General features: G+C 37.4%; 3 protein-coding genes across 5 annotated transcripts; 1 reads left to right on the forward strand and 2 right to left on the reverse strand.

The window, feature by feature from the left end:
- On the forward strand, positions 1-1,347 carry LOC115629244 (probable alpha-aspartyl dipeptidase). 2 transcript variants are annotated; one of them, XM_030525663.1, is made up of 4 exons: positions 1-167; positions 359-468; positions 521-1,081; positions 1,165-1,347. In XM_030525663.1, the coding sequence occupies exons 2-4, from the start codon at positions 371-373 to the stop codon at positions 1,223-1,225; spliced, it is 720 nt and encodes a 239-aa protein (XP_030381523.1). In that variant the 5' UTR covers positions 1-167; positions 359-370; the 3' UTR covers positions 1,226-1,347. The 2 variants fall into 2 exon arrangements, with proteins under 2 accessions (XP_030381523.1, XP_030381521.1); XM_030525661.1 differs by having other exon boundaries at positions 1-468.
- Positions 1,306-26,992, reverse strand: LOC115629243 (chondroitin sulfate glucuronyltransferase). Of its 2 annotated transcripts, XM_030525659.1 has the most exons (6): positions 26,205-26,992; positions 10,962-11,642; positions 6,545-6,700; positions 5,886-6,476; positions 2,966-3,461; positions 1,306-2,900 (listed from the first exon to the last, which is right to left on the reverse strand). In XM_030525659.1, exons 1-6 carry the CDS (start codon positions 26,508-26,510, stop codon positions 2,572-2,574), a joined length of 2,559 nt encoding a protein of 852 aa, XP_030381519.1. In that variant the 5' UTR covers positions 26,511-26,992; the 3' UTR covers positions 1,306-2,571. The 2 variants fall into 2 exon arrangements, with proteins under 2 accessions (XP_030381519.1, XP_030381520.1); XM_030525660.1 differs by lacking the exon at positions 10,962-11,642.
- On the reverse strand, positions 18,637-19,490 carry LOC115629246 (ferritin heavy chain B). Its single transcript, XM_030525664.1, has 3 exons — positions 19,356-19,490; positions 19,062-19,283; positions 18,637-18,995 (listed from the first exon to the last, which is right to left on the reverse strand). Exons 1-3 carry the CDS (start codon positions 19,488-19,490, stop codon positions 18,774-18,776), a joined length of 579 nt encoding a protein of 192 aa, XP_030381524.1. The 3' UTR covers positions 18,637-18,773.
- Positions 26,993-27,087: the final 95 nt, after the last annotated feature.

A 27,087-nucleotide genomic window follows, 5' to 3' on the forward strand; every position in this document is an offset into this window, starting at 1 on the left:
CACACACAAAAACGCCGTTTATTATTTAAGGGTCAACAAAATTATGTCACGTTATTTTGCTCGGCTCGGTTAAACTTGGCCCTAACCGAAGAATAAAATTACAACAGCATTTACAGCCCCGCAAATCTGCTCGGGTTGATAATCTACAGCAGTACTATCGCTTGAATGTATGTGTGTATGTATATATGTATGTTCATACATACTGATGTTTGTACTTGAATATACACACATTTGCTTACATTGCTTGCATTGAGAGCTGACTATGCATTCTTGATGAGATTGCTATGTTACTGATAAGTGGGTGTATCGTGGTAACTGAAGCAAAAAAAAAAGATTGACCGTGTACTTTGTTTCCAAGTCTCTGAAGAATATGAGCGCTCGTAATATTTTACTTCTATCCTCATCTCGCCTGCACGGGTACGGCTATCTGGAACACGCCCGGGCTCAGCTGGAAGATCTCTTTAAGTCGTAAGTTAAAAGACTGCCTGTTGATTTAAAACCACCCAATTAATTATCTTAGCAAGAACGTGAAGACTGTGCTCTTCGTTCCTTACGCGGGACGGAACCATGACAAGTACACCGAGACCGTTCGTTCCGCTTTGCAGCCTTGGGGCTACGCCGTCGAGGGCTTGCACAACAAAGTCGATAAGGCGCAGGCATTGCGCGATGCACAGGCAATCTTTGTGGGCGGCGGCAACACATTCGTCCTGCTACGCACGCTCTATGAGCTCAATTTAGTTGAACCTATACGAGAGCTAGTGCTGGAACGCGGTCTACCCTACGTTGGCAGCAGTGCTGGCACCAATGTGGCCACGCGCTCTATTCACACGACCAATGATATGCCTGTCGCCTATCCGCCTAGTTTCGAGGCGCTAGCGCTAGTGCCGTTTAATATTAACCCTCACTACCTTGAGACGGATGCGAACACCAATCATAAAGGCGAGACGCGAGACGAACGCATCGAGGAATTTGTCGCTTACCACAAGCGACCGGTTCTAGGACTGCGCGAGAGCAATTTCCTCCGCATCCAGGGGGATCGGGCGACGCTCTTGGGTACACGCGCTGCCAAGCTGTTTAAAGCGTAAGTGTAGCTTCAAGATAAACATATGCATATGTATGTACATGCATAATTTATGATAAAATTTGTCCCGTTCGTTCGTACAGAGATGGCGCTGCGGAGGAGTATGCGCCTCAGGCCGATTTGAGTTTTCTACTGCAGCAATAAGGAAGGAGCTTCCTCAGAGGCCAGCAGCAACACAGATTATATTTTAAATAAAAAATCAAACACATTTATGTTTATATGAATATTTTTGAATCAACAATTTAATATATGTTTGTCAAATATAATCCTATGTACATGGATATAAGGTTGTATATAATTGCAGATCGATCGCTTGAGTAGGGAAATGTTATCAAAAATGTTATGAAAATTTATGAGACACTGCTTAATTGATTTGTCAGTTAACAAAGTGTTCAGTTTTTAGTTTTCATGAAATAAATATATACATTGAAATCCTTAAATTAAATAATAAATAAGAGAATACATTCATACGTGGAAGTTAAACGCATATTTATGTATGTAGGCGTACACACAAGTAAAATGGCAGGCTTCTTATTAAAACTCGTAAACATATTCGATGTTTAATAACTTGAATGAAATTTATACGTCATAGGTATGTAAGTGTAGAAAAGTATAACAATTTACTTATACGTGTGCCGAAGATGGTTTGTCTCCATTTAACACAAACGGCAAGTTCTTAATTTTGTGCGCATTACAAAGGAGTCCCTAAGGCGTCAGATGAAAAAAAAGAAGGAAAAAAACAGAAATGGAACATACCTTTATACAATTACCGGGAAGAGGTAGGTCGCTTTGACAATTAAGAGGGACTTTAATTGCAATTGCGAACGTACCTTTACAATTTTTGTTTATTGGTGTCACCCGTTAGCTTATTTAACCGGTATACAGCCGCTTTTTTTTAATGTCTAACACAACTAGGTATAAGTATGTATTTACATACATAGAATAACACTTATCTTAATACGAGTCAACTTAAATTGGTAAAAATACAAGTATAGGAATATCGCTTTACATTTGCGGCAAGCTGTTTTACATACATGCATATATATGTACATACATATACATAAATATGTATATACTTATAATCGTACAACGGCGATGGAGTGCCCAGCGAATGCTACCGGCCCCCATCGACTGTAAAAACACATAGGTATGTATGTATGTATCTATGCACATATTCGTTTGTACAATCCTAGCACTAAAGCAAGCATTTGGCAGCTATGTATAGTATATAGTATGTATTATGATTAAATTATTAAACACACACACAGGCACCAAGAGACAATTGAGCATTAAAAGTTTCACTTTAAAGTGATCTACAATAACAAGAAACAAGACCCATGGTACGAGTGGGTCCCCTTTCACACTTACACACACACTCGCTCTCACACAGATACAAACATATATACGTGCTCCCCATAGGGAAACGTATGCGTATGTTTGTGAGTTTAAAAGGAACTGATTCAAAACAGACGATAACGACCATAAGTCCGCTACTTGTGCACAATGGTCCTGTCTTCGTAGCGTATGATAGCATCGCCGATCTGCTTGCGGGAGGCCAGGTGGATGCATTGGTCTTCACATTCCTCCGGCGGCTGCAGCTCTTGAAGATCACCAGCACGCTCAATATAGTTTCGCACGGCCAACCCAAAACGCAGGTTTGGCTCCGCGCCGCGCAGAATATGCACATTATGCTGAGCAGCCACAAACATGTCCAGAATGCTCTTGACACCACTCGGCCGTTGAGGTGCCGTCAGGAGCAGCTCAATGTCAAGATCGCTTCGAACAATGGGCAGCCCCTGGGGGTCCAACAGTTTGCGCGCTGAAATGATATTTGAGTCAGTTGTTTATGGTGATCATGTCGCTAATGATGATCATGATACTCACCCTGCACATAATCGCGGCTGTAGAACGCAATGACGTCATGGTTGCGGCGATCAAAGTAACCGGTACTCTGGCTTACGTCGCATGTTTCGCACTCTTTGCAGAAGTGTGCCCAGCGGCAGGGATACATTTGGAAGCCAATGGGTGCATACACTTGAAAGCCTTGAATTGTGTTCATGCGCACTCGGTTGAGGAAATCCGTCTTGAAGCTCATGCCAGGGGTACCTATAAGCACGAGCGACTCCAGACCGATCTTGGGCAGTGCCAGATCTGTCACGGCCAGACTGAGCAGCTGCTGAGACGCATACATAGAATTGTGCAGCACCAGCTTATCAACGTCCACATCAGCGCTTAGTTGTTCGGGCAGACGCACCGAGACCCAAGCGATGCGCGAGCCATCCGTTTTGTACTTGGAGGAGAGGTCCAAGGCAAGCGTTTTCAATGACTTGAATGGATCTTCTTCACCCTTGCTGGGCGAGTTTAGGCGATATAGAAAGATCTAAAAAAAATTAATCAGTTAGTCAATTGTCAAAATTCAAGGTTTTCCCAACCGAAAACCACTAAACCTCACTAAAGGCAACCCTTTTGACACTCGATAATGAGTCGACACATTACATACCCTTGGATATTTATATCATTTTAAACGTGTCCAATGCCAGAGTAAAGCACGCTCCACTCATATATGTATACTCTATACCCTGTACCCATTTTTATACCCTTTGCTCAAAGAGTATATTGAACACGCATAGATTCTGATGTACATTTGCTGTTGAAACTGTACTTATGTGGTTATGTATTGAATATTTTGAATTGAATTAAATTAATTTATTTAATAAATCAAATTTTCTTTAAAATAATTTTCAAATATTTTTTTAAAATTGTTTTTGTGGTGGCGGTTATAGGGTATTTAAGATTTAAGCCAGCTCGACTCTAGCATTCCTTTCTTGTTTATTGCATGCATTTTATTAAATAATTTAATTTAGAAAACAAAAACAAGAGAGAACGCTACAGTCGAGCAAGCCCGACAGAAAAATAGCCTGTACTCTCCACAAAAAGGAAAAGTAAAAAAAAAAATAATAATTAAATTTAAGAAATTGAATTAATTAATTAAATTAAATTAGAAGACATGTTAATGTTCAATTTTAACAGCATTCATTTACATCACATGCTCATGCATGCGTGTATGTATGCAGCACAAAGTTGAACCAAAGCAGCAACAACAACAGCTGCGGGCAGCGCTGCCGCCAGAGCTGCATGCAGCGCATGAGCAGCAATTTTATTTATGGCTATAACTTTCTTCAGAATTGGCCTATCATGATGAAACTTGGCACACGGACACATAAGCACTAACTGGATGTAACTACCAAAATTGATTTCATAATTCCATGAATTACGGAATTTATAAAAAAAAAAAAAAAAAACAGGAATTGCGGGGGAGTGGGCGGGTGTATCAAAATAAAAAAATAAACTTGACCTGCCTAGTACTTAGGGGAACTTCGATACCAAGTTTGGCTATTCTAGCTCTTGTATTTCCCGAGATCCTTGCGCTCATACAGACAGACGGACGGGCGGACACACGGACATGGCTATATCGACTCAGCTTGTCCCTGATCAAGAATATATATACTTTGTGGGGTCTCCCACGCCTCCTTCTGTCCTTATCATACATTCGCACAAAACTAGTATAGCCTTTTACTCTTTGGGTACAGGCTATACACATTTTTTGTATACCTGTACTTTTTGTGGGAGTGGATACAGGGTATTTAAGAGTTGAGCCCAGTCGGTTTTAGCTTTTTATTCTTGTTTTGATATCGAATTCTTAGAAATAATGGGTAATAATTGCAAACAGATTAGGTGCGGAAAGTGTTTGAAATTGCAGCTGCAAATCGGTTGCGTGAGTAATATCAGAACAATAACATAAGCTGGTGTTGCACAGGGCCTACCATAGTCTAGATACCAATTTTAATCGCTGTGGATGAAACCGTTTGCGGAATTCAAGCGCTCATCCAGACAGATGGTCGGACATGCCTAGAGTTTTAGCAATGTGTACGCATTCTTTTTTTTTTGAAATCAACCATTTTTGATTGATTCTAGTTTAGCATGTTAAATAATGATATATGATAAATAATTGACAAAATTCTGCTCAATTAAAGCGGTTGCATTAATATACATATGTATGCTTAGAATATATATACATAGGTAGGCAGTGTGAATGACTTTCGAAAACTGCGAATTGGGACCTGGTAAGGATTCTGAAGATCGTATATCGACGAATTTAATTTATTGCTGTTAAAATTAATTGCGTTATTATGGGTTGGTGTATTTTTTGGGGCTTTTTTTTTGGTTGATTTTACGGTTTAATTCGCTTGTGGATATAAAAAGTGGTTCGGCATTTACAACGATTTTAATATAACACTTTTTTTCGGGGCCTGGCATAGTTTATCGTGCTAGAAGGAATCCTACAATGTGAGTTCGTTCTTAAGTTCTCGGTTCGAATTGATGTACAAAAATTTGAAAGTTATCATAAAATGCAATAATTGTCCAACAGGGACAGATCTTAAATAAAGATTAAAGAGTAAAAAAAAAACACATTATCCCGATCCCTTTTACATTGTGAACTGGAGTAAATCAAAATAATATTTGTATATAATCACAAATCCTTCAAATGAAGTTATAATTGACTGTTATAGTGCATAACATGTACTTTTGAGTGTTCCACAGTGGAAAACTGATGATATAGTCTTGCGAATGTTGAAAGAAAACGCTTATGTAAGTACATGTTTGAAACTATATGAGTCTGCTTACTCTTTTGGCAAAAAATAAGAAAATAAGTATGGTATCTTATTTATAAGTAGTTCAAATGGCTCGAGTCTTAACAAAATCCCTTCTTCTTTTTTGGAAAGGACTATCAATGAGTACTCACCAGTAGAAGAAAGGTGTTGTCCTGGTTGTGCATGCAAGTGCGCTCATACTGTTCCACGAACTCGATCGAATCGAGCACCTGGTGCTCGAAGGTAGGTACCAGTATGGCTATGCGCGTACTCTCGGTGACATAGGGGGATGGCACAACCTCCACGCGGCCCAGCGGCTTGATCACCTCGAAGCTTTTTAGCAGCAGACGATTTTGGGCCGGGCCGTGAAAGTTCAAATGCAACTGATAGTCCATACCCCGCGTTGAGTCAAACTTCCGGTATGCTGTATGAAGGCTGTGGTATTGCAACTTGGGGTGTTTCTGTGCTGCATACTGGAGCGCGATCTCCAGGACCTTTTCGAAATCAAGCGCGTCGATGCGACTAAGCGGCGCCACCACATGCTCTGCGTTCGGCAGGAAGCTGTGCGTGCCGTTGATCAGCTGCCATGTGAGTATGTCGTGGCGCGTCTCGGGCGCACTGGCCGGCGGCACACCAAGTGGCCACCGTATTTCGAGAATGTTGTTAGATATGCTGCCATTGGCGATGCGGTATGATTTATGCTCGAGGGCGTAGCCGCGCTGTTGCACCATTTCCAGATGATGCTGCATTCGAAAACACAAATTGCGCCGTTAGTTGATTAGTGAAAAAAAGAGTTGAGCACACAGCTTACCTTGGAGAAATAGGCGTGCAGCCGATAGAAATCTTCAGGTACTGCCACGGGATAAACGGTAGTGGCATTCTGGAACGCTTGCTCCTTGGCTAGCACGCTAAAGTCCTTGTTGTTGCGTGCGTGTCTGTTCAGGGAGTAGCTGTACTGTTTAATGCCCTGCAGAAGACATTGGTAGAAATAATTAGCAAAGCATGGGGTTTAAAGCCACTATGCAGCAAACGTCTGCAAAATTAGCTGCAGACTACTTCAAATCCGAGTACAAGTATGTACAAGTATATACTTTCCCGGCCATTTGCAGATGCAGTTCCCACACCAATCTCCAACATATGTGTGACAGATTTTAAGCACACATGGCCATAGCTCTTGAGTTTGTCACACAATAAAACTCCCTTAAGTTTCGGTCGTCGTTGACTTCAGTTTGCACTTAGCATTGCTATTTGCCATTCGCATAAGATTTCCAGCCAAACCTAAAGTTCAGCGCCGACCAAGACCACACAGCAGTTACATAATTTAATTAGCATTAGCGTACTAACCAATACTAGACAACTGCAAATCATTTGCGTAGATGACTTATTCCTACCCTACACGCTCATAATTAGAATAGAAGTACTACTTTAGGTTCTATGGGCTATACTTTTACAATAATGGTTTAATAGATGCTTTACATATTCTAATTATATTCTTAAGTACAGCATGAGCATTGGCTATTGGACTGTGCTCAATAGGTACCAAGCGGCCCCTCTAGTAGCTCTAAAAAGCCATTTGCCCTAAATGTATTCTCCGCGCTTGTGTTCTGCTGTATTATCGCCAACAAAAAAGCACAGACACTATATGATATTGCAGTACCATCCTGCCGATTTCCATAATATGATATTGTATAAAACTTGCAGAAATGACAGGCCTATATGCAATTTTATGACGATTTATTATAGAGATTAGTTTTAATAGATGGAAAGAGGGCCATGTCTAAAGTAGAACAACTCCTACCCTAATTTCTAGAATAAGTTCTCAAATAGAACACAAGAATCTTCATTAACTTAACTAAGACTTAGCGGTCTCTATATAGTACATACCTCAACTACATTAAAAGATTTAAATATGAATAAATATCGATTCGTCTTGTCATGCTGATCATAAATACGTGTACATATCTGTATCTGTATGTGGGCTCTGTTACGCCTCCTTGTGCCGTGTTCAAACATTTGACGTTTAGACTTTATTCTACCCTTTCACTCTTTGTGTACAGTAACAAATATGTACATATATAAATAATCTACTAATATGTACAGTAATAATATATAATATTATTATCTATGTACTACGTGCTGGCAGCTAAATAAATATCGAAAATTTTTGCGTTTATACGGCCCCTTTTCATCCTTCGGCTATAGAGTATACAAAGTCAGTACTGAGAACTGAAGCTGCAACAGGCCTCAGCAACTTCCACCAATTAGCCAACTACACTTGAGGAAAAACAAATGGAAAAGCCAGAGTCGGGTGCCCCGACTTTGAAATACTCTGTACTAAATATAAGTCAAAAATTGCTGAATTACGGGAGTTTTGGTAAACCACTAATAGCTGGAGGGAAATTCTAAGATACAAATTCTCTGCGTATTCATATAAGGCATGGTCTCCGAGATATAGATGAGTACACAACGGCTTTACGGAAAATCCCCTATGGGGAGAGTAAAGGTGCATTAAAAAAAAAAAAAAAACTCGTACATTGGCACCTGTGTACAAAATTTGGTGTCTCTACCTCTTATAGTCTCTGAGATCCAGGTGTTTATACGCACGGACGGACAGATAGACAGGGCTAGATCGATTCGCCATGTCATGCTGACCAAGAACATATACACTTAGTGGGGTCTGTCACGCCTTCTTCTGCCGGTTACATTTTTCACTTCCCCCGAACCTAATATACTCTTGTACGTTTTAAACACAGAGTATAAAAAGATACATTATACATATGTATGCAAAAACATTTTCATACATTCATATGTAAGTGTGTATTGTATGGCACGTTAAGCAAACATAAGTCATTCAGACCGTTTCTTTATGCATAAACATCAAGTGTAAATCTAAACAAATGGGAACTTAACCAAAACAGCTCCACCGCAGCTCATCAATTTCTTGGCATTGGCGCCGACTCATTTTTCGATTCAGTTTCCATTTCTCGTGCTAAAATACGTCCGCCAATATTTAATGAATGCGTGTTAATACGAATACATATACATATACATACATATATACAAACATTTGTGTGTATGTATGTATGTATATACCGAAAGCGAAATATTGTTATAAATAGCATAACTTTAAGAAATGCTAATGATCGCGATCGGGAGGCCCTCCCGCACCCCCACCACCCCAACAAAAGAAATGGCTAAAGCAGTTACGAAGGTGTATTTCCTTGAAATTTCGATCAAATAAAAACAATTACAAATGAAAAGAGTTTATACGAAATATCGTTATTTAATATAATTTGTATGATGAGATAGTGGTCTGGCCAACTTGATGCTCTGCTTTATAAGTGAAGGAGCAAAAATGTCACAAACAATCAACACAAGTATATTCTTAAGTGAATAGTGCCCGCCTCCTTTCTTCGGCACTATGTAAAACTGGTAAATACAAAATTTGGTAACGATATTACAATAAAGACATAAGCTATGGGAACTCTCGAGTGTTTTCCTAACTGATTCCCGGTTCTTGTGGCAGCAATAAAACAACGAGGCTGCATATAATAGAATTGTCTCGCCGTTGATAAAACAAAAAAAAAAAACTGCCACGCCTCATTCTGCATGTTACATTATTCTTTGCACGAATTTGTACTCTCTTACCTTTTAGGGAAAGAGTATAAATATTTTAAAATAACTAGTAAATGTGCAATATTAATCTTGAGTAAAGGTATCCAAAGGTTACCTGCTGTTGCTTTTTCCATTATCTAAAGCCGAACAAACTCACAGTTCTGCTTAGAACGGATTCCGTTTAAAATAGAGCATAAAACTTGAATTCAAATTAACTTGACGATGAAGTGGGTTTGAATAAACGCAATATCCAATATTGGGCTGAAAATATTTCGTTTTTGTATATGCGATATACGAGGAAGTTATGGAATGAATATGAATAAATAAATACTTTAAAAAAATGCATTATTTTCTCTTGAACAGACCATGTATAGTACATATCAAAAGATATGTGAGTTTACTAAAACTCAGTCATTGTACTGACATTATAAAGGTGGGGATTCTCCCCATAACCAATTGGACTCTGCAAATTCCCCCAAAGGAATGCAATCGGACTTAAGTCAGACGACTGACTTGGTCAGCTTAGCACGTTCAATCTTTGACTAGCTGCGAGGCGTACTTACAGTCATTACCTTGCTTGCTTTTTAGGGTCAGCTCAAAGATTGTTTGCTGCCACGCACTTGGAAAATAAATGAATGTCCATCAACTTGTGTGTAACACGCACATCCTCGTACATACTATAATGACTGTTGGCCGAACGTTTAACGAAAGGAATTAAAGCAACTGACGGCACTGATGGCTTCAATTGTTTTCTTATCTCAAAGTCAAGTTTTCCTGCACTGCATGTTCTGGTAAGTTTTTTTTATTACGGGACCACTTTCGAATTTCTGAAGGTAAATTATTCTATTGAATAAAACTGTATAGAGAAAGTAATAATGAGTGCACAACAAACAGTCCAGCTCTTAAATATACTAAGACAGCATAGATGCAGTATAACTCGAGTGTTATGCAGTTTTTATACCCTGTACCCAAAGGGTAAAAGGGTATACTAGTTTTGTGGGAATGTATGTAACACACAGAAGGAGGCGTGGCAGACCCCACACAGTATATACATATATTCTTCATCAGCATGACAAGACGAATCGATCTAGCCCTGTCTGTCTGTCTTTCTGTCCGTATGTCCGTATGAACACCTGGATCTCAGAAATCTATAAAAGCTGGAGACAGCCAATTTTGCACAAAGATACGAGTTTGTGTTTTTTTTTTATTTTCAAAAATAACATGTGAATACGCAGAAAATGTGTATTTTGGAATTTCCCTACCCCCTCTCTCCAACAATTAATGATTATCCATAACTTCCGTAATTCTCGCAATTTTGGACTCAAATTTGCCAAACACTTCCAGTTAATGGTTACGAGTCCGTTTTTATTTAATTTAAATAATTAACTTCATTTTTTTTTGAATAATTTTATTTTTTAATTTTCCTTTTTTGTGGAGAGTACAGGGTATTTTAGTGTCGGAAGTGCTCGACAGTAAGGAAAAGGTGCCACTTCCAAAAACACGTGGAGAAGCTAAAGTCGGGTGTTACATTTTTTAGCTCGCGCAAGCCTAATATACTCTCGAAAATTGCATGTACAGGGTATAATAGTTTGCATTCCCAATTGATAACTCACCTGGAAACTGTCCTGGCAGCCGACCACATGGCTAGCATACTTCACACATCGCCCAATATTCACGCTATGCTCGCCGGTGATGCCGATGCGAACACACCAATCCAAGTTGTTGCGCATCTTTCGTATTACGCCGCTGCTCAGCAATATGCCCGCCTCCAGTGCGCAGTAATTGCGGTCACTGAGCGGACCCGATGCGTCCCAATCCGCAGCTTCCCCGTTTTGGCCACTATTTCTACTGTCGGCATTGAGTGGCGCCATCTGTGGTGCCCCTGCATCGTCGCTGCTGCTACTAGTCCGTGTGCCCATGTACAAATCAAATGTAATGCTCATGTGGTACAGAAGGGTGTTCAGCTTGCGCGCATCCACATACACGTTGTCGGGCACAAGGAGAAAGTAATCATAGTCGTCCAGGTAGTTGTCCGCAATGTACTTAATAATGTGGAATGGTCGCCGACTTTCCCGCGTGTCCGTAAACCCGACAATGTTCTTTAATTTGTAATTTGTCTTCACACTATCCGCGTTTATAAAGAACTTGATTTTGTTCACCAGGTGAGCAGTAGTGCGGTTGAAGGCGGTGGCATAACTATTGATGTGCTCTTGTGAAGTCATCACGCCGATAAAGATCTTCTCGCGAATGCCCAGCTCCGCAGAGTAGTAACGTGGTCGTATGACATTTTTTACCTACAAGTATAAACAAGACGAGCAACAAAACACGCGATTAATGTGGGATAAGCTTCAAGAAATCCATAAAGAGAAGGCTTGGCAAACAAAGGTGTGCAACAAAACAATTTGAAACCTTTTCTTCACTATGCTATCGTAATGAAACACTACAAGTATAATGTTTTCCCCCTTTAATTCCTTCTTTTTATTTGTCTCGCAGTCATGCTTTAGAAATAAAATACAAGTACAAGAAAATTACCATGAAAAACCGGTCGTTTTGTAAACCGAACAATTCTATCCACATAATTGATTTGGTCAAAGTTTATGATACCATTATCTTGAAATTACAATTTTAAGAGCTCCGACGATTTCATATTTTCGGCTTAAACACTTCGAGTAAGACAAAGATTCGAGCGTGCTACGAAAGCAATGAAAAGTCCAAAATATGATTCTTTATTACACTTGCATGATCTTTTCTCTTTATCCTTCAACTAACAATGTTCATTTAAACGAGTTGTTTGTGTCATCCGTATTTTAATTTGGAAACACAAGCAGCTTCTTTCGAATCTAGGTAATATCTACATATATCAAAAACAATTTGAAACCTCTTGCTTTTAATTTAATTTGATCGGATTCGGAAACAGCCCTGATAAACTTGTCCTTTCTCAATTGAGCAATTCCACCTTTTATAGTACCAAGTTCTGGCGTACATTCAATCGTACATCAAAGTCTCGTCTAACGTCTTAACAGAGTTGGCAAAGCCTCTAAGCCGAGTCTATCGTATACGAAGAAACATGTCAAAAAAAAAAGAGAACACACCTTCGTCGTCAGCAATTAACAACGTTACACTTCTTAGGAGCTTAATAATGGCTGGAGTGATTCTTATCTCAGGCACTTTAGATCATGGCTGAATAGGTTCAGCTGTCAGTTAGTATTTTGTCGGTGTTGAAGTGCTTGGACGTTAAGCAGCTTGTGTCTGACTAGGCAATCGGGGCAAAAATAATATTGAACAAATATATATACATATATATAAATGTGTATTAAACTGTTGTTTCAAGTACCATTAGACCCTTAATTCGAAAATGAATCCATTTCTTTGTTACTTTTTGAGTAATGATGTTTGAGGACCGACAGATAATATGCCTAATACAAGTATATCATCATTGCGTTTTCCTTTGACAATTGCTAATTCTTTGTAATCACGACCAGAACGATCTGACTGAGGCTCTAATTGTTGCACCATACGAATCTTGTAAGGACATAAGCCAAGATCCCTGTGTAAAATCCTTTAAAGCATCTTAATACATATGTATGTAGATGCAAAGCACAAGTGAAAAAATCGTCTCTGATCGGTTAATTGTATTGATTATATATTGAGAATTTTTATATATGGCAACCATCAGATTGCACCTATAATACTCTTAACAAAAGTAAAAATAACTCAATTCACTTCTTTATTCACTTTTAATGACGTGATTTAATTGCTGTTATTACTGGTATGGGTCAAGCTGTTGCTGCTCTATAGTACAATCGACAGGGGAAGACTTGTATTTAATCTAAGCAAGTTCTCCAGCACCTAGCGATTTTTTTTTTTTTTTTTTTTTTGAGTTCAAAGCACACAGTGGATTAACCCTGAAATTTGTACGCATAGAGCGCAGCCATACATTATTTTCCAATTAGCGCAAAAATTGTTTTGCCATTGGTTAAGCGAATATTTAGTGTGCCATTTTCAAAACTCTAGGTCTCCAGCACTTTGTGCACCAGACGTACGCTGATAATTAAGCGTACAAATATTAAATTGGCAAACGAAGCAAAATCTAGAAGCAATTGGTGTATCGTTCAAAGATGCGGACACGCATATATATTTTATCGCCATACATCACTAATATCTACCTTACACTATTTTCCCCCATTAGTTAAAATTAAAAGATCGAATAGTCTCTGAAAAATAGAATTAATGTGCAATTACAAGTATTCCCCAGTACATTTTAGTGCAACAACCGCTTGAGCCCTACCAGCAATAACAGCAACTAAAGCATGTCATTAAAAGTGCATAAGAGAGGTAAAGTGAATTGAAGTTTTATACTCTGTACCGTAAAGGTAAAAGAGTATATTAGGGTTGTGCATGTAAACAAGTGGAAAATGTCGACTGCCCCGACTTTGAAGTATTCTGTACCTAGTATGTGTACAAAAATTAGAAAAATGTTAAAATTAAGAAAATTGAACGAAACTGCAACAATAAACTGAAGATACTTGGAGGGAAATTCTGAAATACCCATTTCTGCGTATTCATATAAGGCATTTTGGGCTAAAATTTGGTGTCGCTAGGTCTTGTAGTCAACGAGATATAGGTGATTATACGAAAGGCGTTTCCGAAAATTCCACATACGGGGGCAGTGGGGGGTGTATGAAATAAATGAAACTAACTTGTATAGCTGTGTGCAACATTTGGTGTCTCTAGTTCTTAAAGTCTCTGAGACAGACAGAGCTAGATGGTTTCGACTTGTCATGCTGATCAAGAATATACATACTTTGGGGTCTGACACGCCTCCTTCTGCCTGCTAAAAACCAATCGTTGTACTTTAAGGACTGTTGAGAAGAGAGTGGAGATTGCGGGGTGCACAAGAATCTGGCTAACGCAACCTTACATTTTATTCGTTCGGTTCTTCCCACCTTCCCCCACAACAAAATACTGTTCATAATTCTGCAGCTACATAAGTTAAATTGCAGGCTTAATATATTTGTCATATTTTATAGCTATTTTAAATTACACGAAATCAATTAATCCTAAGAAAATTTATGGGCGAAACCATTTTCTACGACCATTACGAAAGCGGAAGCATCGGTTTCGTTATTCCTTATATTTTTTCTTCTGCTATGCCATTATTTAACAAGTAAGGTTTATATAGAAATTTTAACAAAATTGTAATAATAAAATAAATCGTTCGAAATTAAAACTCACGTAAAGTGTATATGAATGCAGTAATTACATTTATGGACTATTAAGATGAAATTACGAGAGTTATGGAAAGCGGGGGAGGGAAGGGGTGTAACTTTTGAAATACACTTGTACACCAGACTAAGTCGATCTAGAAAATAAATATTCAAGCCTGACAGTGAAAAAGGTACAGTTTTGATTTTTTATTTTTAATTTTTAATTTAATTTTTCTACACATAGGTAAAAGATATTTCAAAGTTTGGGAACCCTTCTTTAGCATTTCCACTTGTTTTACATTTTAATTTAATCAATTTAATTCTGAAACCAAATTTAGTTAAACTTTTGTTGTTACTTTTTTGTTCTTGACATTAGTTTTCCTTTGTGGTTGAATGTTGTTTCTGGCGCGGTTTTCCTTAAAGCGAAGCGTTTTTGTATCCTGTACCGATATAGCCATGTCGGTATGTCTGCTCGCGCGTCTATATGATCGCATACATATAGTACATATATTTTTTGCAGCAATAGTATGGCATAAGAAATATACAAATATTTTCACGAAGATTTGTTGGGTGCCGTATTGTTTGGTTTTCTGTTTAACGCCTTGCAATTAATTTTTTATGATCAGAAACAATAATACTCGAAAGACGGAAATAAACTTCATTTGTGGATTTAGATAATGAAGTTTAATTTAAGATCCGCGATCATCGAGCGGTAAGATTAGTTTGTTTTTAATATTGCAAATTTAATGTGAAAGAGCATATAAGTATATAAATATGACGATGGATACATACATATGTATGTATAATTTAAAAACTAATACCTAAACCAATTCAGAAGAGACCGAACCCAGTAACAATGGAAACCCACCGAACCGCATTACCTTGTGACGCAATAGCTCAACGGAAGTTCAATAACACGTACATATAATAACTAAGTACTATCTCTCTAGATATAGACATGTGCTTTATATACGAGGTAGTATACGAGGGTAGTCCCAAAAGTAACCGAACTACTCTACTTACCTACCCGATACACCTTTGCAAGGTAATAGATTCTATTGTTAAGATATATATTATATATAAAGTGATAGTCCTCGAAATAACTATCAACTAACTAATAGATTCTATTGTTAAGATATATATTATATATAAAGTGATAGTCCTCGAAATAACTATCAATAGTAAACCCCAATGTATTGCAGACAAATCTTTTATCACTTACTCATTTTTTTCGGTTAGAAAACATGAAATAATCAGCATGGCGAAGCAATTTAATCTTCAACTAGTTGCTTTTGGCCGTACAGATAACAAAGTTGGTACATTTTATTGTGGAAATGAAACATTCTTTTCACCAAATGACAAATCGCAACACCCACCTACCTTTCTGATGTCAAATTTTTGTCAATACATATAGGATTTACCTTACTCTTTGAAAGTCTACTAGCTCGCATCCAAAACATTTAGTATTTTGTTGATTTTCCTTACCAGTTCTGGCAATATCACTGCTGCGATGGTCTTTAATTTTGCCATCCAATATTGTAGTACAAGTATTGGACATGAAGGAGCCGATGGTCACAGAGTATATTCTAGACTATATAGATGTAACATAATATATGGATAATTTGTTCTATATTTTAACAATCCACCAAGGAACGTTAACTATTGTGAAGCTTCAAACTAAATGCTTCTAAGGTAGTCACTATTTGAAAACACCAACAGTAATCTTTACGTAAGGTTGGATACTTCTGTAACTACTGTTACCTGTGCTGCATACTTATTAAAAGGTTCAGTAATTCAATTTATCGTTAATTACGTTACGTTCTAAAGTGGAGCGGCATATCTTCAATCAGTAAAGGTCTACCGTTGCCATTATCAATAAAAAGCGTTATCGCAAGCCATACCACCTGTGTACTAAACGATATATCCATACCATATACCCGCCAATTAGTGCCTACCAGCCACTTCTAATTTACTTCAAATCATTTTCTATTTCAAGATGACCCAATGACTCAAGTGCTGGCGTTTCATACTTGAACTTAGCCCGCGCCTGTGCTAACTTATTGTGCACGTTGCCATAAATAGTAGATATTATATGAATTACATTATAAACATGTATACACGGGGCTATTGTTAAAGGTTGTTGGTGCAGGGGGACGGGCGTTTACTAAAGCTAAGCGCATTTCCTTATATCCCAACTAACAGCTCTGTTCTAACTATGACTGTTCTCCGACTTTAAATGCCATTAAACAGTCTGCGACATATGAGTGCGAAGAGTTTATACAAATAGTATTATACTGAGGAGCTAATACCTGAAATTTTTGCCAAATAAACAAACGATAAACAAATACATGAAATAATGAAAAATCATGTTTTGCCTTGCAAAAGCCAATGGTACCCTTCTAGATTATTACTAAGTCGAAAACTTACGAGTCAAGAGTGCCATGTACCCGCTCCAACAAAAACAAATTTTTAAAATATTTAAATAATAATTAAATAAAATACATTTACATCAAAAGAGACTACACTTATGGCTATAACTTCCTTTATGTTTGAAAATATTATGACGAAACTTAACATGATGGATAACGGAATGAGTTCAACCCGTGTTAAATCAAAACCGTGTAAAAACAGAATTAGGTGTAATAGCAAGTATTTATACGTATTATTTATAAAAATGTTTAACTATGTGAGTGAGAAAGGCCCATATGTATGAACGAAAGGATCTCAGAAAGTATAAGACCTCCAATAACAAAACTTGGTATTCAGGATCCGTTATGTCGTAAGCCGATTGTGTTTAAGTATTTTTTCTGATACACAGGCTACAATTTGTATATATTTTTGTTTGTGGATTTAGGTACAGGATATTTAAGAGTTCATATTTTAATTTAATTCGTACTACTTGTACTTCAGTTCTTGACTTTTGAAAAAAATTGGATCAAAGAATATGTATTAAGAAAATTAACCAGATTTAGCTCCCTGCGACTTTTTCCTATTCCCAAAGCAGAAGAGACCGATGAAAGTAGAGCGTTTTGCCAGAATTTATGAGATAAAGTCGGAATCGAAGAGCGAGCTGATGGACATACCGAAGCCATACCGAAAAGCGCATTTCAGAAATGCTTCGAGGACTACTTTAAAGGGGACAAGATGGATATTGATGAATAAATAAATACTTTCTTTAAAAAAAATCCAAAATTGCCCTTTTTTGAACAGACTTTGTATATTTATATTTGTAATTTATGTATATAGTATGTGAACATACTTGTATATGGAAACTAGAGTATTTTGCATGTTTGCATACATTTGGAAAAAGGTAGCCATTGCAGAGGGGGTACACCACCAAATGAATCCTTTAAAATTCTTACAGCATAATCGTCAACAATAATGTTGAATTTCAAAATTTAAGCAAATTTATATTACAGTTTAGAATCAATAATAAAGAAGCTGAGAAGATGCTTCCTTTTTAGTGAAACAGAAATATGAAAATTACAATCTCTAAAGTGTCAAATTTCCCTTTAAGTAGTTCAATTGTTAGGGAAAATTGTGTAGGAAAATTATGTTAGGGAAAATGCTGCAGTTATAAGTACATACGAGTGTACTTGTATATAAATATTTGCAGCATTCCTTTTCATACCTATGAACAAATTGTCACACTTGCACGAGTTCGATGCAAATGCTGATTTGCATTTTTGTGTTTTATGTTCTGTTGGGATGCACAGAATGAATCCCATTTCGTACTGGTACATCGGTGCAATCAAGTACGCCTCTTAAATGCTCACAGTGCCCGATCTCACTTGCAAATAGCATTGGATTTGAGAAATCTTAATTGAAACAAGTGCAACAATAGCGGCGTTGTCAGCTGATGCACGAGGCAACTGGCACGGGTAACAACTCTTGCTGGCTCGGTTGAGAGGTGGGCGGCGTTATCTCTACCCAGTAAATATTAATTAAGTTCAGTTGCGGGTGGGACGCTCGGCGACCGTGCTGATGTGGAGCAAGCACTGGGGCATCAGTATGTGGGTTTCTAGCCGGAAATGCGACGCGCTTTCCAATTAAGCGAGACTGCCCCCAAATAAAGTCGGTATTTGGTTGACTTGTGGGTGCACTTCAGCTACCACCGATCGATATTTGTTTATTACTCCTGCAAACTAGAAATGTTCAGGAAACTAACGATTTTTGTAGACACTGATAATTTTTAAAACGCATTTGTCTGAGCAACACTCAGTGGCCGTTTTTCTCATTACTGGCCCCATGCATGCCCGAGCCCATGTACTTGTCGAACAGATATTCACCCAAGTCGATATGGGCGCGCTCCAGTTGACGTATGTAGTCTGCCAGGATTTTCTGTCCATCGACTTGCTCCTGCAAAAAGTTTGCCTCAATAAAGTCACACAAGTTGGGATCGTTCTCCTTTCCAGCCAGAGCGTGAACATCAAGCAGATGCTAACAAAAGGGATCATACAAGTAGTTACAAGGCAGAGTACTTGGCACAGACTTCGGACCACACACCTGATTAACCTCCAATTCTAATTGAAGCGCATGCTTGAGGGCATGCAGCACGTCCTTATAGCAAGGCACTGGCTCCGGCACGCTGCTCAGCCTTATTAGCCCACCGCGCTTGTTCATGTATTTCATTATCAGTTCAGCATGCTCGCGCTCCTCCATGCTGGCCTTTACAAAAAAGTTGAAAATCCCCGGCGAGCTAACATCGGCGCGGTCGAAGTGATAAGCCTAATAGGATGTGGGTGTGAAATTGGTGGTCTTGGTGGTCGCCTGAGTAAGCTAAACTGCAGAAATGCTTACCATGGCCAGGTACTGATGGCAAGCCTTAAGTTCCATATTGATCTGATCATTCAGCTTCGCCTCGCAGCTTTTGGCAAAGTTTTGACGCATTATCATGCACATGTGGCGTGCACGGATAAAGAAACAATAGGCCATTCGTGGTGTATGTGTGTTTACGAAAGTGATTGCAGTTTAAAATAGATACGTAAACGTGAATAGAAATACGAAAACATCGAATTATAATTTTCAAATGAATTTATGACAGAAACCACATGTGGTTTTGTCAAATTCTTCTAACATAACTGGGGCACACAGTGATGCTTAATCCAAATTCATTTCATAACAGCTTCAATATTAATAAAAAAAATTGAATTAATGAGAGACTATTGTGCGTCTCTCCAAGTAAATAAAGAGGTATTATTTACTAGCATAGATGTGTAGCGATTTTGATTTAAGACTTAAAGACTAAAAGGATATTATGAACTCGTTCAGTTTTTTGTAGCAACCAAGAAGAGACGACCCCACAAAGTATAAATATATATTTATTTATATATATCCGTTTGTCTCTACGAACATAAGGATCTTCGATACATTAGAGGTAAAGTCAGAAAACTTGGTATGCAAGTTCTCCTACATACATCGAGTCCGGGAAAGGGCAAGCTTCAGATCCAAGCAGTCACACATACATATGTACATAGTTGTACAAACCCGATTTTTATAATGTACAAATTATAAATTAAAAATATTCAAAAACAAATAATAAGCAAATTAATATTTTAATTTAAAATCTGCAAATGTCGAGAAAAGTACAAAAAATAGAAGAAATCCACTATGCAACTTTTACGGACAACGCACAGATCATAAGTTCCATTTGCGACTAAGGGACCACTGTGGTACGACATGTTTTGATCTTCCGTGTACAATGAATCCCAGTACACGTGGTAAGCATATGTACATACAAGTACATATACATACATATGTGATCGGTCGTCTCATTAAGTTTAAGTTAAATTTATTCCCAAGTAAAATTTTCATAAAGCACAGCAACAAAAAATAATTGAAAAGGAAACACGCTAGAAAAAGAAAAAACACATTTTAAGAAACAGTTGGGCATAACATATCCAAGAAATTATTTTTGGCAAAATCTACAATTTCGATTGCATGTGATCTAGTTTTAGAATGACATGCCGGAGTCATACATGCCCCATTTTAAAGAACCCTACATGAGCAGTTCCCGCCATACAAGTATAATACAAACAATAGAGAACGCTACAGTCGAGCAAGCCCGACAAGAAAATACCCTGTACCCAGACAAACTTCCGGCACTGAGTTATATGAAGAAGAAGAGCGAATTTGATGCTGCAGTTTGTGGGCGCAGTACTGGAGCGAATTGTTTCGCTAAAACCTTTTCTTGGAATTGACCGATTTGGATCCAAATTTATAAATTATGTTTGGTTTATGTAGCTTTTAAAAAGAGGACAGTATTGCCTTCTTTGGAGTTGATTCTCCTCTTTCAGTGCATTGTTTTGTCAGCTCCTTATGGCACAAAAAGTCAGCTTTATTGTTGTAAAATATCGCCAAATACTTGATTGAGCTTACGACCCTTTTTCTGAGCAAACCAACAACAGCCGCTGACAGAGCATGAACAGATAGTACATTTATGGGTAAAACATTCTTTATAGATGACCTATCATGATGATACACACAAATAAGGTCACATAATATCCAACAGCCACATTTTGGGACAAATTCCAAGAATGACTGATGAAAAAAGATGAATAACAAGGGTCTCTTTTAATAATAACAATAAAAGCTGTAGGCAGAGATTTTCGGTCATATAAAAATTGGTGCATTTTAAAAGACTTCTGGAGGAAAATGGTGAAAGCTTGATTAAATAAAAATAGGTTAAGTAGGCTAATCAAATCACTTGAATTTTAATATCTAAGGAAATTTTATTTTTGTGACTAGTGCATTAATTTACAAGAATCTTTCCTTTTGCACTAGGAATTAATAATAAATAAATATATGTATATAAATAATTTATTATGCTATTTCCGCGACTAACAAATCTTCTTTTCTATACTTTACTCCCATCAGACATCTCTAGTGTTTGGTTGTTAATAACCCCATCATTATATTATATATTTTTTAAATACATTAATGAAAGGTATTGAAAAATTAATATAGAAAAGAAGCAAATATTTTACGTAGCCCCTGAAAATATATACTTTCCGAGATCCCCACATTTATACAGACAGAGGGAATTTTTAGAAGGACTCGTCATACTCTGCCATATGGGTTTAGTCACGACTTCTTTTAGTTCTTACAAAACATAATTAAGTAAAGGTAAGTTAAATTCGCTTGTCATGAGTTTTGGTTTTAGGGCTCATGCCGTACACAAAGATATATCAACATATAAAGATAACGGGTGTGCATCGAAGTACTTTCAAACATTGATAGTAGTTACAAATATTAATTTTAATTAAATTATGACCCAATCATATGTCGAAAATCATAGCCCAGACTAAGTTTTTACATACATACATACATATGCACGTACGTATGTATGTACATACATGTGTACGAGTGTGTTAGTCCAGCTTATGGCAGAGTTCAAAGTGCGAATGGCCTATGGTTTCACTTTTCAGTTGCTCTTAAATTGCCGCACAACAACAACTAAATGCGTTGCTAACTAAGCTAAGTCTTAAGCGTCGTCACTTAGCAATGTCTACAATACACATGCATACATACATGCATATATGTACATGAATATTTATACACACTTCTACATACATGTTATGTTTGCTTGAACCAAAGCAACTGCAACAACAACAACAACAATGACGGGCACAAAAGCGTTTGCGTTAAGTAAACGTAGTTATTGTTTTTTATTAAGTGAATGTAAAAATGGCTCTTGGTTGATTTTCATGTGCGGCACACACCGAAAAGTATATTTGTATGTATGTATATGAGTTCATTATACTATACATACATATTTATGACGCTGTACGTGTGTATAGTATAGTATGTATATACATGTGTGTGTGCTTTTTAGTATACGAATGTATTACGTATACGTAATAATAACTATAGTTATTATTAAGCGCACAAACACACACACACACACACATACTTGTACACACACACACAAGGCAGCCAGTCCGAGTCCACTCCATCGCACTTAAAAACACAAGTGCTTTAAGACATTGTGTACGTCATTAAAAAGCGATATTTAAAAAATGATTGGCAATGCTTATGCCGACATACGCACGGCTCGTGTTATGCAAATAATTATAAAAACTCCCCAATCCCCCTACACCACCACACCTCACCTCACCCCATCCCACCCCACCATACACCGCCAGCCAAAAATAAATCGGCGAATAAGCTCCAATTCTTGTAAAAAATTTGCGATCAACTGCAAAATAAAATAAAGTGCTTAGTTACACAAAACACAGACATTGCTTCCCCCTTTGACAACAGACAGAGTGTCCAGCTAAGGGATATACATATTGACATTATATTTGCTATTATTTAGTAAATTTTCTGTTTACAAAATCTACATATGTATGTATGTATGTTATATCTCAATCAATTTCATGTTCGATGTCATTTATACAATTTTCTGAGGATAGGAACCATTTCGGACCGATCGCTCCCATGACACTTCTTGTGTGCCCATGACAACCGGTTGTCGGTTTTGATAAGTCTTCGCCTAAATACCTTTTACTATATCAATGTCGCTGTATAGTTCATACAGCTCATGGTTCAGCGGCACCAAAATTCTCCTGATACTTAAATACAAGACAGACGGTTTTTTAACCAAGTCGATAACAAATAAATATAGCTTTATTTTTTTTTAGCTTAACTATAAAATGAAGCAATGTTTTGTAAATATAATTAAAGTGAATATAAAAATAAAGCTACCTACTACTACTTAAATACATAAAAAAAGTACAAGTACTGTTATTCTTTTTAATAAAGTATCAAAATACATAGTTTCGAAATCCAAGAATATGTTGCCGTTTATTATAAATATCGAAAAAAAATAATTAAAACATATATAACCTTTGCAATAATTGACCCTTCCCAAGGATATTCAGTGAAAACTCTCTTGGCCGGACACTCACGGTTGGCCAATTTTTGTCCGCCCAAGGGGACTGTCCGCTTAAGGGGAGTGTCCGTTTAAGAGGAGTGTCCGCTTAAGGGGATAATTGAATACTTTATACACCAATCGAATGTTTTAGAAAAAGTGTCCAGATAAAAGAGGTGTCCGTTAAGAGAGTTTTCACTGAACACAAAAGTATGACAATGATGCATACATATAATCGGACGTTTAGCCTACAAATGTTTTTTCTGTTATGCAATCATAGTATGGTACTTAATTTATTTTTATTCGCTAGAAACTGGTATGAGTAGTTGTACTGCTTTGGCGTCATCAGTTTTTGATGGTGGATGGAGTTGATTATTAATATTTTAGATAAGATAATTTAAGAAATACCTTTGGCCCAAAAATTGCATTTCTAAGTACATACTATATGAACATTCTGGCAAAACATACAATATAACTATGCAAGAGAGAATTATACAGTCCAGCAAGACCGACAACGAAATACCCTTCCGGCAGTTTTTACTTGTGGGCAATATTGAAGAAATCCTGCGGCAATGAAGGGGGGGATCAGAAAGATAAAAGAAACTCGTGGATGAGGAGAATTAAGACATCAAGTTTGGTCAATGTGGGCTTTGGCATTTCCAAAATTCAGGTGTTCACCAAGACGGACGGATAGATGAGCGGTCATGTCTAGATCAACTTGTTTCGTCATACTGATTAAGAATATGTATACTTTATGGTTCACATGCATATGTACACACACACCAACACTCTGCGGTTACAGTGTATAAACAACTTATACAAAATACATTAATTTGGTTAAAATAACAAACATAACAATGGGTTTAGCACTAAGAACTAAGTTGTGAACAGATCGAAAAAGTAATGGAAAATCGGACGACCGCTCTTAAAGCTCATAATTATATAGTAGTATATTGTATTTTTTCCCGTTATATAAAACCATAAGATATCAAATTTTGATGAGACAGCTTAAAAAATATAGCCGATCATGCCTATGACAGTTATAATCTATAATAGTCTTATAGAGCCCATTTGACAAATAAGACAGTCTGTTTTTATATACATATGCTAAATGCAGGCGCTTGATTTTAAATCGGAGATTAGTTTGCATAAAGCCACACACGTGGTTATATCGAGTCGTCTCGCTATTCTGATCAGTCAGGAATATGCTAGCGAAAAACGACGAAACTGCGAAAAAGTGGAGGCCGCAATGCAATAATGAATAATTGATATACTAACTATGTATATGTATGTGCGAAGCAACAGTTTAAACTTTAAAGGTCCAAAAACGAGGTTAAACGAAGCTATTTCTGCTGGTTAGTCAAAATGTGAACGCATAGTACTTACATATGTATGTATGTATGTGTCCCTGATTAGATTTAATACGTATGTACATAAGTATAATTCGAATAGCGAGCTCAAACAGAATTTGATTCCGAACTAAGTATGTAGGTACATACATACATACAAATATACATATATGTATATATATATATATATATATATATATATATATATATATATATATATATATAATATATATATATATATATATATATATATATATATATATATATATATATATATATATATATATATATACTAGCGCCATTTAGATTTTCGTTTACTCTTATTCAATTCAATCAATCTTATTTCATGCAATTTGTGCCGCGATCAAAAATATTATACTATGTGCAGACTTTGCTTATATACATATGTATGTATATGTATATACATACAATATATGTATACATATGTACATACATACATACATACACACATGTGTATTTATATTTCGCTATGGTTTATAATTCTTAAATGCGTTTATTTATTCAGTTTCAATTTATTCGCGCGCCTCTACATTTCTGATTTCTTTTTCTCTTTCCTTGTGTGTTTTGTATTTGTTTTCCTTCTTTTTTTTTGTAATAATGCTCGAAAAATGTGCAAAAGTGGTTCAGTTTTTATTTATTTGTGCAGCGCAGCTCAGTGACTTCAAAACTGCAGCCAAGCACTGCTGCCCTTCGTTACAATTGTGGCTGTAGCCGGAACGGCCGGGTGAATATACACACATAGCTAAAGATGCAATGAATAATTTTTTAATTTGTAAGATCCGGCTACAAAGTGGTCAGGCAGTTGTCCCCTTTTCCATTCCTTGCGTTTGGTTTGTTTGTTTGCTGCTGCTTTACTTTACATTGCGCTCTTTTCGCGCTCTATTGACAACCATACATACATACATATATACATGTACATGCGTACATACATACATATGTATGTATTTATATGGATCAAATTTTTGAAGGTCCTCGCTTGATCCTTGTAGATGAAACACGCGGCTACTGTTCGCTCCCAATGTCATTTAAAAATGAATGTACACCACATGCAGAAAACATACGATGACCAACATTTAGCAAGAAAAAGAAAAACCCATAAAATGTCCAAAAAGTAAAGTCGAAAGTGAGAAGTGACGTGTGCGCGCTGTTGACGTTGATACACTCATGGCATGAGTACGAAACTGAACAGCAAAGAGCAGTAGAAATGCAAAGCAATAACAAAAACAACTACCTGTTGAGCGTCCGCGAAATAAATGCGATAAGCAAGAAGGTCAATAAATTGCTATCAGCGCCTGACTGATATATGGGGCACTACTTGGATGAAAGACCAACCCACTTGGTATTATTTGCATAACCAAATGGATTTTGATATTACGCAAAATTCACCTGCGGAAGGATTAAGCTTACCGGCTTTTTGGCAGCCAACGGCTTGTTAATTAAATTCAAATGCGGCTCAACGTCCTGGCCAAACCGTTCGATCAGCAGATTCTCGGCCGCCTCCTGTGGACACTCCTCTTGCTGGACTAGTTCCCAAATGTCCTGCGGTATGTAGCAGCTGAGCACTAGACCCAATAGCAGGCCAATGACGAAGTAATGATTACGACTCAAGGCGGACGGTCTACGCATGTTCAAACAAAGGCAAGCAGCAGAGCGGCAACTAACTGGTAGGGCAACTAACGAACTGCACTTGAACTTGACATCGATTGATACCATAGGATGCTGTATAAAGAACCTTCGATGCTGTCATGTGTACATTTTGCGCTCAGTTGCCGGTTTGGCTGCCACGCCGCTTGCCCTTTTTCTGATCTTTATTTGATTTATTTACTTCCACCTTTTGTATGTACAAGATAAGCGAAAACTATACAAAAGCAGAATTCGTTAATTTTTAGCTCGTCTTCTTATTTTTGGCACTCGTCGTTCCCGCTGCACGCACTTCTTTTGCTCTTCTTATTGCTGTCGTGGTCGTTATTATTGATGTTGCTGGCAATGTTTTTTCATATTCTTCTGCCAATGTGCCGCCTTTTGCCACAATTAACAACATTTTTTAGTTGAACGCACAAACTATGTATATCATTTTCATTTAATCATTAATTAGTTCAAAAAAAATTGCACAGCCCTTCGCATGACCGCCGGATTCCGCATAACGTAAAAAAACGCGCTAAGCAAACAATAAAAGAGTAACAGCAACAGGCGACCACAACCGCGCGGCAGCAGTTTGCTAAACAAGTACGCTTCTTAGCGATGGTCGCTCGATACAGTTGTCGGCCTGATACTTCTCTCATGGTATCGA

The sequence above is a fragment of the Scaptodrosophila lebanonensis genome, unplaced genomic scaffold (genome assembly GCF_003285725.1).
Source record: "Scaptodrosophila lebanonensis strain 11010-0011.00,11010-0021.00 unplaced genomic scaffold, SlebRS2 tig00000138-arrow-arrow-pilon, whole genome shotgun sequence".
In the NCBI taxonomy this organism is placed as follows: Eukaryota; Metazoa; Arthropoda; class Insecta; order Diptera; family Drosophilidae; genus Scaptodrosophila; species Scaptodrosophila lebanonensis.

What these genes read in the sequence shown, in the direction of transcription:
- LOC115629244 (XM_030525661.1), top strand. Translation starts at nt 371, where the DNA reads ATGAGCGCTCGTAATATTTTACTTCTATCCTCATCTCGCCTGCACGGG. An exon ending in CTGGAAGATCTCTTTAAGTC is followed by an intron (nt 469 to 520) that starts GTAAGTTAAAAG and finishes TAATTATCTTAG; the next exon opens with CAAGAACGTGAAGACTGTGC. An exon ending in GCTGCCAAGCTGTTTAAAGC is followed by an intron (nt 1,082 to 1,164) that starts GTAAGTGTAGCT and finishes TCGTTCGTACAG; the next exon opens with AGATGGCGCTGCGGAGGAGT.
- LOC115629246 (XM_030525664.1), bottom strand. Translation starts at nt 19,490, where the DNA reads ATGGCCTATTGTTTCTTTATCCGTGCACGCCACATGTGCATGATAATG. An exon ending in GCCATCAGTACCTGGCCATG is followed by an intron (nt 19,284 to 19,355) that starts GTAAGCATTTCT and finishes ACATCCTATTAG; the next exon opens with GCTTATCACTTCGACCGCGC. An exon ending in TAGAATTGGAGGTTAATCAG is followed by an intron (nt 18,996 to 19,061) that starts GTGTGTGGTCCG and finishes CCCTTTTGTTAG; the next exon opens with CATCTGCTTGATGTTCACGC.
- LOC115629243 (XM_030525659.1), bottom strand. Translation starts at nt 26,510, where the DNA reads ATGGTATCAATCGATGTCAAGTTCAAGTGCAGTTCGTTAGTTGCCCTA. An exon ending in GCTGCCAGGACAGTTTCCAG is followed by an intron (nt 6,701 to 10,961) that starts GTGAGTTATCAA and finishes TGTCTTCTGCAG; the next exon opens with GGCATTAAACAGTACAGCTA. An exon ending in TGCACGCCTATTTCTCCAAG is followed by an intron (nt 6,477 to 6,544) that starts GTAAGCTGTGTG and finishes TTTCGAATGCAG; the next exon opens with CATCATCTGGAAATGGTGCA.